Raw genomic sequence first — 16,545 nt, forward strand, 5'->3', positions numbered from 1 at the left:
GGCTCCCATTGGCCCCGGGCGGGGCCTCTGCCGCGCTGACGTCACGGCCTCCGCTGCAGTGTGAATGAATCAAGCAGCTTGTGTGATCCACACCAAAAGAGCACGGCGAAATCCAGTACGCACGGACAATATCCCGAGAAAGAAATAACTGAACGGACTTTAACGGGACAGCAAGTAATACCGAGGGCCCGTCTATCGCCTGATAGAGGCTACCCCGGTTCAGTTTTGTGTCACCGAATATCTTTTCTCAAGAAAAAGCAGGGGAGCCCGAGCCCACCGCGTTGTGGGTGTATGTGTGTGTGTCTAAACCCCGGTTTGGATCACGATGATGCAAAGTGCGGCGGTTCTACCAGCAGAGAATCCAGTGAAGGGTTTACCGGAGATACTCGGAGTGCCAATGCAACGTAAGGATTTTTTCGTTCTCCTTAAACTATTGATTATTTTAGCAGGACATTGGCAGGCAGACTGTGTAATGCTGCAGGATAGCCCTCTGGAAATATGTAACGGTTAATGAAACTCGAAGGAGAGGATGGAAGAGATTGCCTAGCAGATCAAGGCCATAGCATGACAGATATGGAAATACAAAAATAAGTCCTGCTATCCCATTTATTGAGCGTCGTGTATGTTTCTATTCTCAAAATCCTTAAAAACATTCCATGGGATACGCATTCTTCCACAGACAGCGGTATACGTCCGTTTTACGCTGCGCACGCAGTTGTCTAAATGTAGGCTATCTCTCTCGCTTCTGGAATAATAAAATGGCTTAGCACAGTTAGAAGGCTTTAATTATAGGCCTATAGGTATAGCTACCATACAGGCTTTTTAAATGATCAGATACAATAGAGGAAGACTATCTGATAATGGAACACATACAGCATACCGATAGTTTGCCATATGTTTCAAAATAATCAATACTCGCTGCCTATGTGTCTACATCATAGACTATTTAAACTTTTTTGTCTTTTCGTCTTTAGAGCTCTTCTTCCACTCAGCCTGTGTGTACAGTACAGATTTGAGTCTGGTAGACAACGCAGACAGCTGTTTATTTGTCTACGAGTCTGGCCATGGTTGCGAGATCAGACGCTGTCATCGCCCACTCCCCGGACCCACTTTAATTGATTGACACTTATTACTCAACCCATGTAGCCTACCTAATTATTTTATAGCGATGCCTTAATTTCAACTATAGCTTTGTGAAGATTACGCAATTAGGCCTGTATGACTTGTTATGGCAGATTAATATCAGCACACTTGTAACTGTCTAGTAACATATGTCATTAAAACGTTTTTATTTAAATTTAAAAATAACCGGACGTTTTTAACTTGCGTCAAATTTAAGAAGTGTTTTCCATAATTTTTTTCCACTTCTCAGCTTCAAAGGGGAGAATTACCTATTATCTTCTTCGCATCTGTTCATCATCTCCACAATGATAATCTGCACCAGACCCTTTCAATCTAACTGTGCAATCAAGATGGAGCTACAATTGGATACATTCCTGACCCAATTATTCATAAAATGAGCCGGTAAAACGCAGCGTACAGATGGCCGTCATCTGTTGTAGCTATTCTCTCCAAATATACAGTCGGTTTTAATCCAGTTGAAATAGGTTAATACTGAGTGATATAGCCTTGCTTGTGTGACTAAATTAGACATGTTTTCTACATATATTTCAAAAACACTATGTCAGTTATTTAGCCTGGTGTATAAAATGTTTTAATATTCTAGGACAATTTAAAAAAAGGATTCTAGACTCGTGGTGACAATTATTACCACCAATTTATCTTAACGTGGGGTTATACATTTTAAATTGTTTTTAATTTCGTAATAAGATTGAATATTGTAGGCTACTATATATTGTCATTAAATTATATTTACATTAGTGACTATGAAAGGGCAGAATGCAGAATGTATTTAGCCAATATAGGCCTTCAGTGTAAATAGGCGTATATGTAGTCGGCGTATGCTCTTTAATTTTGTAAATCGAGGGAGATTAAAAGATTGAGTAAAGATCTTGCCACTCAGCCCCCTGTGGTCCATACAGGAGTCTCCATGGTGGATTTATTTAATACCAGATTACTTTAGGAATAAAAGCAATTCAGTATTATCTAAACATCAAGGCCGATATGACATTACCCTGCTTTTGAGAAATAATGGCAATTATTGTAAAACTTTTCGACAGACTAGAATCTGTTCTTACTGGGTTATGTATTTTTTTATGTATAAAAAAAATGTGATAGGCCTATCTGATATCATAACTAATCCGAAACAAATACGTCTTTAAACTGGCTCTTTTTATATCTGATAGTGTTTTTATAACAATGATCAAATCAAATTATGGTTGATTGTCTATCGGTATGCGGAAACAGACATGATAAGAGCCTGTCCAAAGCAAAGAAGCAGGATAGATGAAATGCCAAGAAATGAAGACCTCTTTTAGGCTCTCTACAAGAGATCATAGATGAGAAATTGTTAGATTTACAAGCATTATGAAAAAGTGTGTGTGTGAGAGAGAAAGACAGAGAAAGGGAGAGAGAGAGGGGGGGGGGGGGGTGCAGGGCGCAATTAGACATCGAGTCAGACCGTTGCCAAGAAACCGAGACGTGCTAAAAGTTGTGCTGGTATCCTTTCAGCACTATAGCGTTACTTGCACTCCTAAATAACGGTTGTAAAATGAGTTGGGAAAAGGCTGAATAGTAGGCCTACTCAATGAATCATGCTAATGTTGGTTCTACACACGGTAACATTTTAATAAGCCTTTCTAAACACATAAACTACATGCCAATTAGTTTTTAAAATATATTCTATTGTGGTAGTAACTATAATGTCACCTTTCCAATTTCTTCTTCCAAATTTCCAATGAATTACCATTCAATAATTTTTTCCAGATTTTGGTTTAGCTTTTTCTTAGGAATTACATCACATTGAGACGTCGAAGAGAGGTTTATTTGGGACTGTATTCTTCAAAATGTCATGTGGTGTTAAAGGTGCAACATATTTCTGTGTAAGGCCAATGTGTGTGTGTCTGTGTTTCCGTTTACCTCTAGAGTGCACGTCTAATGAGCTTGGTGTAGGCCCACATACGATCGGATTACTGATCACTACAAGCTCAGTCAACTTTATTTAAACATTTCCCGTGGAATCGTCTTATACTGTTTTACCTGCCAAGTAGAGGTGTCATTTCCAACGGAAGCCAGTCTCCTGGTGACCTCACCCTCGGATATGGAGTGAGCTATTTAGCACAACGCTTCTCCTAACATGCTACCAGTTCAATTGATGAACATGCATTTCCCCCATTTTTTTAAAACCGAAACATACCGAAATACAATAAATAATTTAAGATTTTGTTTAGGCAATTTGATCTCATGTATGGATAAACAATAGGATATAGCCTATATAAAATGATTACAGTTAATTATTGACAAATTGTGTGATAAGAATGAGCTAACATAACCTAACAGTAGCTGATAGGGTTGGATACATATAATGCATTGATTGTTTGATAACTCACTTTCAACAGGTGAAGCTATCAAATCGAATATGTGGGAAATATCGTATAATACCTATAAAAATAGTCGGCTAATGATAATTATATTTTAGACAGGGTCAGTATAGAGTTAAAATATAACAATGATGTGATTGGTATTTGAAAGCCACTGGAGCCGGAAACGCGACCGGAAAGCGACAATTTCTGTACCTTTATAACTGGACAGAATTAATTATTAAATGAGACACAGCATCCATATTTTACAGTGAATGTTACCATGTCTTTATTTAGCCTACGCGTCATTCAGGCACCTCGTGTGCTAATACAATACGAAACAACGTTTGACGGTTTGATTTTCTGTGTTCAATATTTAGCACTGCCAATTGAACGCCGTGTCCTCCGTCTCTTTGTCCCGTGCAGAGATCCCTCAGTGTGCGGGGTGCAGCCAACACATCCTGGATAAGTTCATCCTCAAGGTGCTGGACCGACACTGGCATTCCAAGTGTCTCAAGTGCGCCGACTGTCAAACGCCGCTGGCGGACAAGTGTTTCTCGCGGGCGGGGAATGTATACTGCAAGGAGGACTTCTTCAAGTAAGTTTTTGTGTTTTTTTAAATGTTAAAATGTTTGTAACCACGGTGCCCAGAGATACCTTTGCTCCTCAACAGCGAAACGCAATTTAAATGTTTGTGTGGTGTTGTTTATTTTTAAGTCATAGAAAAACGGGGTTATTATAGTAATAATAATACAAATGATTATTATTATTATTATTATTATTATTAATAATAACCTATTATGATTATTCAAATACCCTCTTTCTTCACCTGGTATTAATAAAAGCAAACCCATTGATGGAGGATGGGCACTGGTCTATCTATCTGACTGTGCAAATGCATGATCTGACTAGTCATTAGCTGGGGGCTCTGGAGTTTTGCCTGAGCTACAGGTCATAGATTATAGGGTGAATCCAATAGGCTCAATGTTATCTTCAGGTTGAGCTTGATGGTCTTATTTACAGGTAAGACTAGAAAGTCTCCTTGGTCTAATGGCTTCTAGGCCTTTGGGCAGACGATTGACAAAAAACAAACAAACCCTGTGTTCAAGCTTAAATGCTTTGTCTTCATGGAAGGCATTGCTTGCCTTCCACAGTCACAAGTATTCCACGCTGAACAAAAAGGAGTAAGTGTGTGTCTTCAGAGCCACGCATTCAGCATCATTTACATTTAGCAGACGCTGTTATCCAGAGCGACTTACAGTAAATACAGGGACATTCCCCCTGAGGCAAGTAGGGTAAAGTGCCTTGCCCAAGGACACAACATAATTTTTCTCAGCCGGGAATCGAACCGGCAACCTTCTGATTAATAGCCCGACTCCCTAACCGCTCAGCCATCTGACTCATCACAGAAGCGGTGTCTTAACCACCTCCTCTGCGTCCTGGAGTGAGCTTCCCGAGGCAGAGGGCAGCGTGCAGCTGCTATGTTGTGTTTATGCTGGAGCCTGATGCTGAACGTGACAGAGCACATAACACTCAAACTTTCAACTCCCTGGACAACTCCATTTACAAATTTAATTTAGCACTGGTGCTACACCGCTCAGCCCTTTGCACACACACACACACAGACACACACAAAAGAGAAACTCTGAATCTGTTCTCTTCCCCTCTACTCTCCCTCTCTTTCTCTATACCTTTTGGGAGCTCTCCTCTTTCCTGTGTTTTTTTTTTTTTTTTTTTTTTTTTTTTTTTACGATTGAATTTCAGAGGCATTAAAGAAGAAAATTAAGTTTGACTTTTATCCAAAACAGGATCAGCACTGGCTTTTACTAAATCATGTTTGAGAGGGTTTAATGTCAGAAGCTTCAATGAGACTTAAAAAGCTCCGGAGTCAGAGAGTGGAGGGTAACTCTGTTAGCTGGCCCAGGGGACAATACAGCAGGATGGGGCGGTGTTTTAATGCTAAACCTGCAGCAGTGCAAGGGCCTAAGAAGGGTGGAGGGGCTAGGGTAGGCTGGGGGTCTAAGATGGGTGGAGGGGCTATAGGCTGGGGGTCTAAGATGGGTGGAGGGGCTATAGGCTGGGGGTCTAAGATGGGTGGAGGGGCTATAGGCTGGGGGTCTAATATGGGTGGAGGGGCTATAGGCTGGGGGTCTAAGATGGGTGGAGGGGCTATAGGCTGGGGGTCTAATATGGGTGGAGGGGCTATAGGCTGGGGGTCTAAGATGGGTGGAGGGGCTATAGGCTGGGGGTCTAAGATGGGTGGAGGGGCTATAGGCTGAGGGTCTAATATGGGTGGAGGGGCAAGGGTAGGCTGGGGGTCTAATATGGGTGGAGGGGCTATAGGCTGGGGGTCTAAGATGGGTGTGGGTAGGCTAGGGTGGCTGATGGCTGGAGAGGGGAGGTGGAGAGGGTTGGGGGCAGAGATGCTGGTTTAGCTCAGCAGGAAGGCAGCAGAATCTTCACCTTGGTGTGTGGACGATGGAAAGAGGGAGGGGTTTATGTCTGTGTATCGGCAGGCTGATTTACAGACGCTCCTGACTCACTGCTTTATAGGTCTTCTCCTGCCACATGCCCACTGTGGTTTCCTCTCCTCACTGGGTCTCTCTCTCTCTCTCTCTCTCTCTCTCTCTCTCTCTCTCTCTCTCTCTCTCTCTCTCTCTCTCTCTCTCTCTCTCTCTCTCTCTCTCTCTCTCTCTCTCTCTCTCTCTCTCTCTCTCTCTCTCTCTCTCTCTCTCTCTCTCTCACACACACACACACACACACACACACACACACACACACACACACACACCACCCATGGGGGTACTCAAGCACACATATTAATTATAGATCTCTAATATAATTGTATTTAAATACACGCACAGGCACACACACACCTACTCACGCACATGCTCACACTCAGATGCACACAGTAGTAGGCAGTGTGCACACACACGCACACACACCAACACACACACACACACACCACATTGATCCAAGTCATCCATCAACTTGAACACAGGTTGCATCCCAACGGAAATGCATGCTGCTGCTGTTTTTTTATATGATATAGTGCAACTAGTAATTGAGTTGTATCCTGTGTAGCAGAGGTGGTTTGGTGAATAATGTATCTTTGCATGTGACACCAGGGAGGTGGCGTTATCCCTCAGAGCTAAAGAGGCTCCTTTGTGTTGACCTTTTATTGTTTGTTATGGAGTTAAAATGTATAATCTTGATCTCCTTGTTCCGCCATCCAAATCAGATTCTAAATACAATAACCTGAGATGGTGTGTGGAATGTGAAACTGATGCCAGATGTCTCTCTCTCTCCCTGTGTGTGTGTTTCTTCCAGGCGTTTTGGGACAAAGTGTGCCTCGTGCCAGCAGGGGATCCCTCCGACGCAGGTAGTGCGCAAGGCGCAGGACTTTGTGTACCACCTGCACTGCTTCGCCTGCGTCATGTGCAGCCGGCAGCTTGCCACAGGGGACGAGTTCTACCTCATGGAGGACGGACGGCTCGTCTGCAAGGAGGACTACGAGACCGCCAAACAAAATGGTGGGTTGCGACGGGGGCCTCCTCTGCTTTGTCTGTGTTTCTCTTGTTGCGGGGCTGAGGTCAGAGGTCGTTGCTGTGTTCGGACGCGCCTGGGCCAGACGTGACCCTGTTCCTTCAAGAGAACGTTTCGTTCTCCACGCAGCACGTTTTGGTTTTAGCTGTGACAACTTTTTACTTAAGTACAAGTCAGAGCCCATACTTTTTTACTTTAACTTGAGTGAAAAAGTGTAGACAGTACTAGAACTCTGTATTCAGTACTTCAACTTTATAGTCAGTACTTTTTAAACATGAATTTCTTCTTTTTGAGTTAAGGATGTGTCTACTTTTGCCATCTCTGTGAATGGAGGGGGAGAAGGGGTTGAGAGTGGTGTGTATGTGTGTATATGTGTGTGTGTGTGTTGAGGCATGGCCTGAGATGTGACATACAGAATGTGCTTGCAGCCTTCCTGACCCAGTCCTCAGAAACATCACGTTTCACAGGTCTTGTGCGAGGCTTGAGGCAAAATCTGGAGAGACATGTAAACTCTTTTTATTTGTTTTTCTCCAGATGATTCTGAGGCCGGAGCCAAGCGTCCACGCACGACCATCACCGCCAAGCAGCTGGAGACCCTGAAGAGCGCGTACAAGAACTCTCCCAAGCCGGCGCGCCACGTCCGGGAGCAGCTGTCCTCAGAGACCGGCCTGGACATGAGGGTGGTGCAGGTGCGTCTCTCTTTAGGGTCCCCACTGCTACGAGGAACACAGATCTGTAGTAGGAGAAACTTTTGGTCTGATTTGAAAGAGGGTTGAGCATGACAAAAGTGGATGATATGTAAAGGAACAATGGGTAGGATTTTTTTCAGTGTGAGCTTTTGAGGTCGTCTGAGAGGTGTTTGGCAACACAGCTCAGTGCCAGTGGAATTTTTTATTTATTTAATTTTTTTGGAGCGCTGCTATTTTCCAGGCAATTTAATTCTAGAAATCTTGTTTCAGCCACAGTTTTTTTTATCACTGTCAGTATATCACTGTCAGTTTTCATATTTGAATTTATTTTGTATTTAATGTTACCTACTGCAGATTTAAAATGAACTGAGATTTAAAATCTGTATCTGTCTCTTTTTCTCAGGTGTGGTTCCAGAACCGCAGGGCGAAGGAGAAACGTTTGAAGAAAGATGCTGGTCGGCACCGCTGGGGGCAGTTTTACAAGAGCGTCAAGCGCAACCGCGGCGCTACCAAAGCCGAAAAGGAGAGCTCAGCGGACGACGCCGGCCTCAGCGACAGCGAGCTCAGCTTCAGGGGTAAGGCAAACGTTGGATCATTCATTCGTCTTCGATATCGAACGTTTTTATTAGACGTCTGGTCTTTGTTTGTTGCAAAAAACAATGACTTTCCTATTTGTGGGATGATAAAGACTCTGACCTTGATGTATGTCTGACGAAAGACAAAAGTCTTCCTATAGCGTGTGCTGTGGCAACTTAATCTGTGTAAGCAAACCCTGCCAAACGCTCCTATTTGTCTCCAAAATGGAGTCTATTCTCTATGAGATGGATCTTTGTTTACTTGGATACCTGCCTCGAGCCAAAATGGCTTCTAGTTTCTCTCCGGTCTCGCTCACGCTGTTCTTCCTGTGGCTCAAAAATTGAAGTAATATGAAAGGAGACATGTCAACCGTACAAACGACATATCAGACATCCATGTGTTTTTATAGTAATTTAATGTTTGTGAGCCCCATTTTGGGGACTCGTAAAAGTCCCAAGCCACTTTTAAGAGGAGGCTGGTTTTACAAGAACGGAAAACAGCGTGGCAGAAACTCCATAAAGTTCCTGAAGCTTTTAGTCAATTACAGGGAAAGTGCTCGGGGGCATTGTTGTTATGGAAACAGCCCTGGGGAGCCGAGACAAATATTGTTTTGTATTGTGCGCTAGCACACACACACACACAGATACAGACATATACACACACACACACACACACACACATAAAGACCTTCTTTGTTCTCTCTGCTGGTCTCACAGTCGACCAAAAGGGTCAACTATTCCTCGTGCAGTGTTCCTCACACCTGCTGGATCAGCTCATTTACCTAAGTGAAACACACCTCCTTTCCCCCTAATAAATGTCATTCATAAACACACTTCATTCTTTTGAAAGATGACAGTTGTACAAAGTGGTCAGCATCATTAGATTTATGTTACATGACAGCAACACCCCCCCTTCACCCCCCCCCCCCCCTGCATGCTGAGTGATGGTGTCTTCCATCTCTCCTCTAGAGGACCAGATCCTGTCTGACCTGGGCCATACCAACGGGCTTTACGGGAGCGTGGGCGATGTGGCCAACGGGGGCATGCTGAATGGAGGCTTCTCATTGGATGCCGCTGGACAGCCCTATCACGACATGAGGGCGGGCAGTCCTTACGGCCTCCCCCAATCACCTTCCTCCATCACCTCCCTGTCCGGCCACACTCCCCTGCTCAACAACCTGGGCTTCTCCATGGACAGTCTGGTGGGGCCTGGGGGGCCAGGGGGCCCGGGGGGGCCAGGGGGGGTGGGGCAGGCCCTGAGGGCCATGGCTGGGGGGCCGAACTCTGACCTCTCCACAGGAAGCAGCACAGGCTACCCAGACTTCCCCACTAGCCCCGCCTCCTGGCTGGATGAGATGGACCATTCCCAGTTCTGAGGAACCCTGGAACAAACCATTGTAACAAATCTGAGGGGTGTGGGGGGGGGGAGGATGAAATGAAAAGACTGGGATTGGGTTGGGACTGTTGGAAGGCTTTTTACATTTCTATCACCCTGAGAGAGTGGTGTCTTATTTATTTTATACTGGAGGAAGAGGAGGAGGAAGAGGAGGAGGAAGAGGAGGAGAGGAACTCTTCTGGCAAGTTCTGCCTTTGGCCAATCGCAAGAAGACGACCGCAACGACCCACCTGACCACAGCAGTGTGCTGGAGACTGGCAGGTGTGTGTGTGATGTCCTCACACAGACAAAACACTTCTGAATATTCCCATTGTCATACAGTACATTTAGGTTTTCATGCCATTTTATTTTGTATTTTTTTTCATTTATTGTAACTCGAAATCTCCAGCTTGTATGAGGTGATGTTGTCATCCGATGTAGAGCAGCAAGACTGGGCCAGGTATCAGCCGCGACGTGGAAGCCACGATCCGGACTCAGAAGTCTTAGACCAACAGGATGGTTCTTGCTTGTGGGTGTCTCTCCCTCTGTCAGTACAGACCTCTCCATGGCGATGCACTTTAGACTCCTCCTGATTGGTCAGGGTGTTCTGTAGGCACAAAGCTAGCTGACTGCAGCGTTTCATTGGTCATGATACTCACCTATGGCAGCATGAGTGTAGGGTTCCCTGTGTTTGTGTTTTTAGATGTACGGGAAAAAGCTTAGCTTACCATGCTAAGTCTGCCTAACGGTCTGTCTGTAGTGAGCTGCTTGCAGGGCATGACAAGTACCTTTTAGAGGATTCTCAGAAGTGATCGTTTTCAACACTGATGTAGAGGCTTGAATTTACATTGCGAAGAGTCTCATCCAGTTAGTATTCTCCCCTCCTCTCCTCTTCTCTCCCCTCCTCTCCTCTCCCCTCCCCTCCCCTCCTCTCCTCTCCAGGATACATGCCAGTAGGATTAAGTGACTTCACGCTGAGCTCTGCTCTTAAGAGGATGACTGTTGAAGTTGTCATAGTATCTGATAGATAGTCGTGTGTTTTCCAGAATACATGTTAGGAACCACATTGATATACTGGTGTTTACTGGAACCAACGCCGCCACACTGTTCTGACAACAGGCTGAAGTAATACCAGCAAAAGTTGTCGATCAAATATCTTCACTAGTAGTTTTGTCCGTTTAAATTTTGCCTAAATTGCCATCCTCATTGTCCTGAAAGAGAGAGAGAGAGATACATAGGGTTCAGTGTAAAAAATTATAATGGGTATAAAAACAATGTTCAAAGTCTCATTCTCAGTTTTTTGTTAATGTTTTTATTTTATTTTTCATCAATTGCCAAATCATGTACCTCCGACAGCCAGAACGCAAAACAACCCCGGAAAAAAACGAAACACAAACCCGAGTGGAAATACTTCTCTTTCAGTCTACGTTGCCTCAGAACTTTGCGTCTTAATCGTTGTAAATTTTGTACAGTTTCAGAACGTGTCGATCGTCTTGTTTCCTGAGCTCTATTTATTGCCATGTGTCTTTGAAAAAGATTTACAAGAGAGCACCGAATTATTCATTTATGCCTTCTGTGCAATGGTATGAACTGTGTACAGTCAAATCTATATGAGGAAAATAAAGCTGAATTGTCTTTGGGTACCGTGACTGGTGTTTCTCTCTGCTTTACTCAAGTTTCTTGTACCGGGTATTTGTTGCACCGGGTATTGAGATGTGAAAGTGCACCAGTTCATTCCAACAGGCCGTGGAAAGGGTTCCTAGTTTCACAGTGTCAGTGAGAGTTCTGTTTGCCTACTCTCCACTTACATGCTGTTTGTTTGTTTGTTGGGACATGCCCATCCATCAGCCCCCGCACCACCCTCCCCCACCCTCCCCCCTGGAGAGGGGCAATAGAACATCTGCCACCCATACTCGACCACACACACGCACGCTCGCGCACACACACATATGCGCACACACACTCATGCCCGAGCACGCACACACACACATACACACATACACACACACTAAAGACCCAGCACCAGATTGTAGTTTTACACAGTCAAATCTTTCCCTAATCCCACTGGCCTCGCCTCCCGCACTGTTGATTAATTGTAAACTGCTTTTTTAGTTGTTAAATATGCTTTATGGTCAGTAAGACAGAGGGTGGCAAATACAGGACAGACACTGTCTGTCTGTTGGCCTGTCTGTCTGTTGGCCAGTCTGTGGCTCCTCACTGACACACAGGGGTTGAACTGTGTGTTACTGAGATTCAGGAGGAGACACAACGTGCTCTGCCTGTCCCTCAAGTTTGTGTTCCTGTGTCTCCCCCCCTCATCCTCTACTGTTACTACGGCTAGTCCTGGGTTGGTCTGGCTGGTTGGTTTGTGCTTGTCCAGAAAGCATCTCTACTCAGTGGGGCACTGTCAGGGCCCTCTAGGCCCTCAGAGAGGGCCTAATATTTTTTTTAAATATATATATTAAAAGTAATCTGTTCTAATTTTATTATATCTATTCATAATTTGACAATCTAAAGACAATGTTTCTGAAATAAACCCTTCAATCCTGCCTATTCAGTTTGTGTAGGAATGTGAAGAGTTAAATGAAAAAATCCCCTTATGTTGCTCTATCAGAATTTTGCTGCCTCAGTTGTTGGGAGGAAAATGCTATGCAGCTCTGTGATTGGTGGTCCAGCTATGAATTTACATAGGGACGATTAATATGTATTCAATGTAAGACTAATTTCCATTGACAGTAAAATTGACCAATCATATCTTCCCTCTAAATGGGTGGGCTTTGTTATCGCTAACTTTATGACAAGTTCCGCCCGCTGTGGGGAACGCGATCACAAGCTAAACTAGCTAACGTACCGTTAGAGCTAGCTTGTTCGTTCACTTCACAATGGAAGCCGCGAGTAACGTTCCCGCTAGTGAGGAGGACATTGTTTCACATTTGTTATATGCGCCGTTTTCAAGGTTAACTTTGAATGAGAATTTGGAGTAAATTGGCAAAGGAAGACCTACACCAGAACTTAATTTTGTGTAGAAAACCAAAGCTCATCAAAGGTAGGCTATGTTATTTAAAAACGTTTCGGCCGCCGTGCCACTGTTATGTAGTGCGTAATGACCAGCACAATTTCATGCAGGCCTAATGATGTGTGCGCGTTTTTTTCCGACCAGTAATTGAGGTCAGAGGGCCAAGGTTTAAGAGTCACGGTTCTTGTGACTCAATGTGACTATATTCGAAAACGGAAGTGGTTAGCCACTGTTCAAATCCTCTGCTCTTGGTTCCTGGTATCAGTAGGGCCTTGTCCTTCCCAATTAAACCCTGCAGAGATTTTAACAGTAAGGACCAGACCAGACAATGTGCAATCTACTGAACACCCTGCATCACTTGAGCTTCTGCAATGCTCCTGTCAACATCCATGACCATGTGATAACATATGTAGGCCCGGTTCAAGGTCATTTGAATTCTCAACCTGCAGCCAAGACATCTGTCTCACTCTCCAGACAAAGGCATAGCGCCCTACTCCAAACGGAGGTATTATTGATTTGCGTGTTTTAGCTATTCCCGTTGCATAAAACCAAAGCTAACATCAAGCTCACAGAGTGTGTACGTTTGCATAAAACTCCACCAAAACGAGCTGTATTTTTACTCAGGCATTGATTGGACGGTTCGTGGGCCTTAATGGATAGCTACTAATAGTGCTGCCTTACAAAGATAAAGAGCGACAAAGACAGTTAGGATAATTTACACAGCACTTACAGCACTACTATACAAATAAATCTGGAAGAGTCCTACACTGTTGCTTTTGCAAAGATGACAAACACAAGCACAAATGCCATTATCATCGATCGAAAGGCTTTTATTACAAACTTCCTGAAGGAAAACGTCCCATGTTTTCTCTGAGGGAAAACGAGAGAAATATATTAACATGTAAAACAGATATAATTTAGAATGGGTCTCAGCTCAATCTTAGACGCCAAGACTGTTTTTTTTCTCTCTTCCTCTTCCTGTGGTTTCATCTCTGGGCTGAGCGATGGTAGCTGTGACAGAGCGGCTTCTGTGGGGACTGTAGTTGGGATCGGGCCTTCTCAATGACAAGCTCAAGGTCGCATTAAGCAGGCAGGAAAGCCCTTATGCTAAGTATCTGAACTACATTTCCCACACATCCTCCACAGGCTCAGGCCCCGGGGCGTGTCGTGAGGCGGGTTGTGTTGCCTGTTGGAGTCGATAAAGAAAAGTTTAAAGCGTCGCCGTGCATGCAGGGAGACAGAGTTTTTCTTGCTGACCTAAACACACACTTCCTCTGGAGGGGTGCCATTGACTACAGCACTACTCCTCCAGGAGATGTGAGAGGGAGGAGGAGGGGGGGATTGATGGAGGAGGAGGGGGGGGGGATTGAGGGAGGAGGAGGAGGGGGATTGAGGGGGGAGGAGGTAGAAATAAAGGGTTATTTTTGCTTACTGTTGGATTCGCAGCTAGACTGGAAGAACAGGGGGAGCAAAGGATTGCATTAATGGTTGGCCAATGCAGCGACATGCCATTGCTTTTAGCTCCCAGGCGGAAAGGAGAGAGAGAAAGAGAGAGGGGGGGGGGGTGAAAAGAAGACGTAGGTGAGTAGAAAAGATGAAATGAGAGAGAGAGAGGATTGTGAAAGGAGCAGGAGTGAGAGGGGGATGGAGGGAAACAGGGATGGAAGAGAGAGGGAAGAGAGTGTTCCCTGTTCAACCCTGTTACCAACCTGAGCCATCTGTCGCTAATGCTATTATACAGACCGAGGGAGAGAGAGAGAGAGAGAGAGGAAGAGAAAGATAGAGACAGATGGAGAGAGTCAGAGAGAGAAACTTTAAGCAGCAGTGTTCAGTAAGGAGTGTGGCAGCTGTGCAGAACCTGGTGGATGTGACCGGAGGCGTTGGTGTCAGAAGTGAAAAGCTCAGAGAAGATTGCGGCCTCTATAATGGAAGCATAATGGGCTTAGTGTCAGAGTCAGAGTGGTGCAGACAGGCAGAGAGACACGCACCATCAGCCACCCCTGCCCCAGCCTCACCCTCCACCCAGCCTCCACTCCTGCCCCCAGCCTCATCCTCCACCCCTGCCTCATCCTCCACCCCAGCCTCCACTCCTGCCCCTAGCCTCATCCTCATCCTCCACCCCTGCCTCATCCTCCACCCCAGCCTCCACTCCTGCCCCTAGCCTCATCCTCATCCTCCACCCCTGCCTCATCCTCCACCCCAGCCTCCACTCCTGCCCCTAGCCTCATCCTCCACCCCTGCCTCATCCTCCACCCCAGCCTCCACTCCTGCCCCTAGCCTCATCCTCATCCTCCGCCCCTGCCTCATCCTCCACCCCAGCCTCCACTCCTGCCCCTAGCCTCATCCTCATCCTCCGCCCCTGCCTCATCCTCCACCCCAGCCTCCACTCCTGCCCCCAGCCTCATACTCCACCCCTGCCTCATCCTCCACCCCAGCCTCCACTCCTGCCCCTAGCCTCATCCTCATCCTCCACCCCTGCCTCATCCTCCACCCCAGCCTCCACTCCTGCCCCTAGCCTCATCCTCATCCTCCACCCCTGCCTCATCCTCCACCCCAGCCTCCACTCCTGCCCCTAGCCTCATCCTCCACCCCTGCCTCATCCTCCACCCCAGCCTCCACTCCTGCCCCTAGCCTCATCCTCATCCTCCGCCCCTGCCTCATCCTCCACCCCAGCCTCCACTCCTGCCCCTAGCCTCAGCCTCATCCTCCACCCCTGCCTCATCCTCCACCCCAGCCTCCACTCCTGCCCCTAGCCTCATCCTCATCCTCCACCCCTGCCTCATCCTCCACCCCAGCCTCCACTCCTGCCCCTAGCCTCATCCTCATCCTCCACCCCAGCCCCATCCCCCAGCTTTGTTCCCATCACCAGCTTCAGTCGAGGGTCAGGAGGAGATGACTGGACAAACAGGCTTTAGGACTACAGGCACTCTAATGGTGGGACGTGAATAGGAAGCCTAATGAGGTAAGAAGGGGGGGGGGCTGTGGAGGGGGGGGTGAGGGCCAAGTGTGCCTCTCTCTGAGGCGGTGGAGTGTGACTGATACTGTTGAAAATGTCTTACCGACTGCTGGTGTAACATCCCCCCTCCCCTCTCCTAAAACACACACCCACACACACACACCCACCCACACACACACACCCACCCACGCATTCAGCTGACGGCCAAAGCAGTAACTTCCAGCCTTTTCAGACGTCTTTGAATTCGCCTGATCTGTCAGAGCAGAACTTGGTGTCGGTCCTGTGGAGTCGACTGATCTCTGATGCACTTCTGTGCTGAGTCTGACAGACACCAGTTGACATTAGTAGTTCCTGTCAAAGCCCTCACAGAGGGACACACTACGAGACAGAGAGCAGACAGGCAGACTGACAGACGGATGAGAGAGGGAGAGAGGGACAGAGGGAGAGAGGGATTAGTGTATGTCCTGTCCCCATTGTTTGTTCAAATGTGCATTAGCTTCTTTATCAAGCAGTGGTTAAGCGCTGGGATCCAGATTTAGTTGGTTCTCATCCTCTGCTAGTCTGGAGGGGGGGGGGGGGGGAGTCTGGGTGGGATAGAGAGAGAGGGAGGGAGTTGGGGGGGCTGGAGGGAGGGTGACTCAGGAAAGCTTCAGGAGGGGTAAAGCTGATTTGGGAGGGAGCTTATGTGGTGGCTATCTGGAGGAGGTCCAGGGAGATGTGAGGGGGGCTGGGGGGGCAGGGGAACAGTGCGTACAGGAGGGGCCCCTACCACTATGAAGAGGCCTGATGATGATGATGGGGAATGTGGGGCTACTAATAACAGGAGTGACCTGGTGTTAGATGTGCCAGTTTGACAACAAATATTTCTGGAGCCTGTTTTAATCTCTTACAAGTAAGAAAGTGATCATG

The 16,545-nt window shown here is 46.3% G+C and overlaps 1 protein-coding gene across 1 annotated transcript; it reads left to right on the forward strand.

The window, feature by feature from the left end:
• Positions 1-325: 325 nt before the first annotated feature.
• On the forward strand, positions 326-9,665 carry lhx4 (LIM homeobox 4). Its single transcript, XM_067230013.1, has 6 exons — positions 326-404; positions 3,906-4,077; positions 6,810-7,012; positions 7,560-7,714; positions 8,118-8,289; positions 9,259-9,665. The coding sequence occupies exons 1-6, from the start codon at positions 326-328 to the stop codon at positions 9,663-9,665; spliced, it is 1,188 nt and encodes a 395-aa protein (XP_067086114.1).
• The last annotated feature ends 6,880 nt before the right edge of the window (positions 9,666-16,545 follow it).

This window comes from Osmerus mordax, chromosome 26 (genome assembly GCF_038355195.1).
Source record: "Osmerus mordax isolate fOsmMor3 chromosome 26, fOsmMor3.pri, whole genome shotgun sequence".
Taxonomy (NCBI): Eukaryota; Metazoa; Chordata; class Actinopteri; order Osmeriformes; family Osmeridae; genus Osmerus; species Osmerus mordax.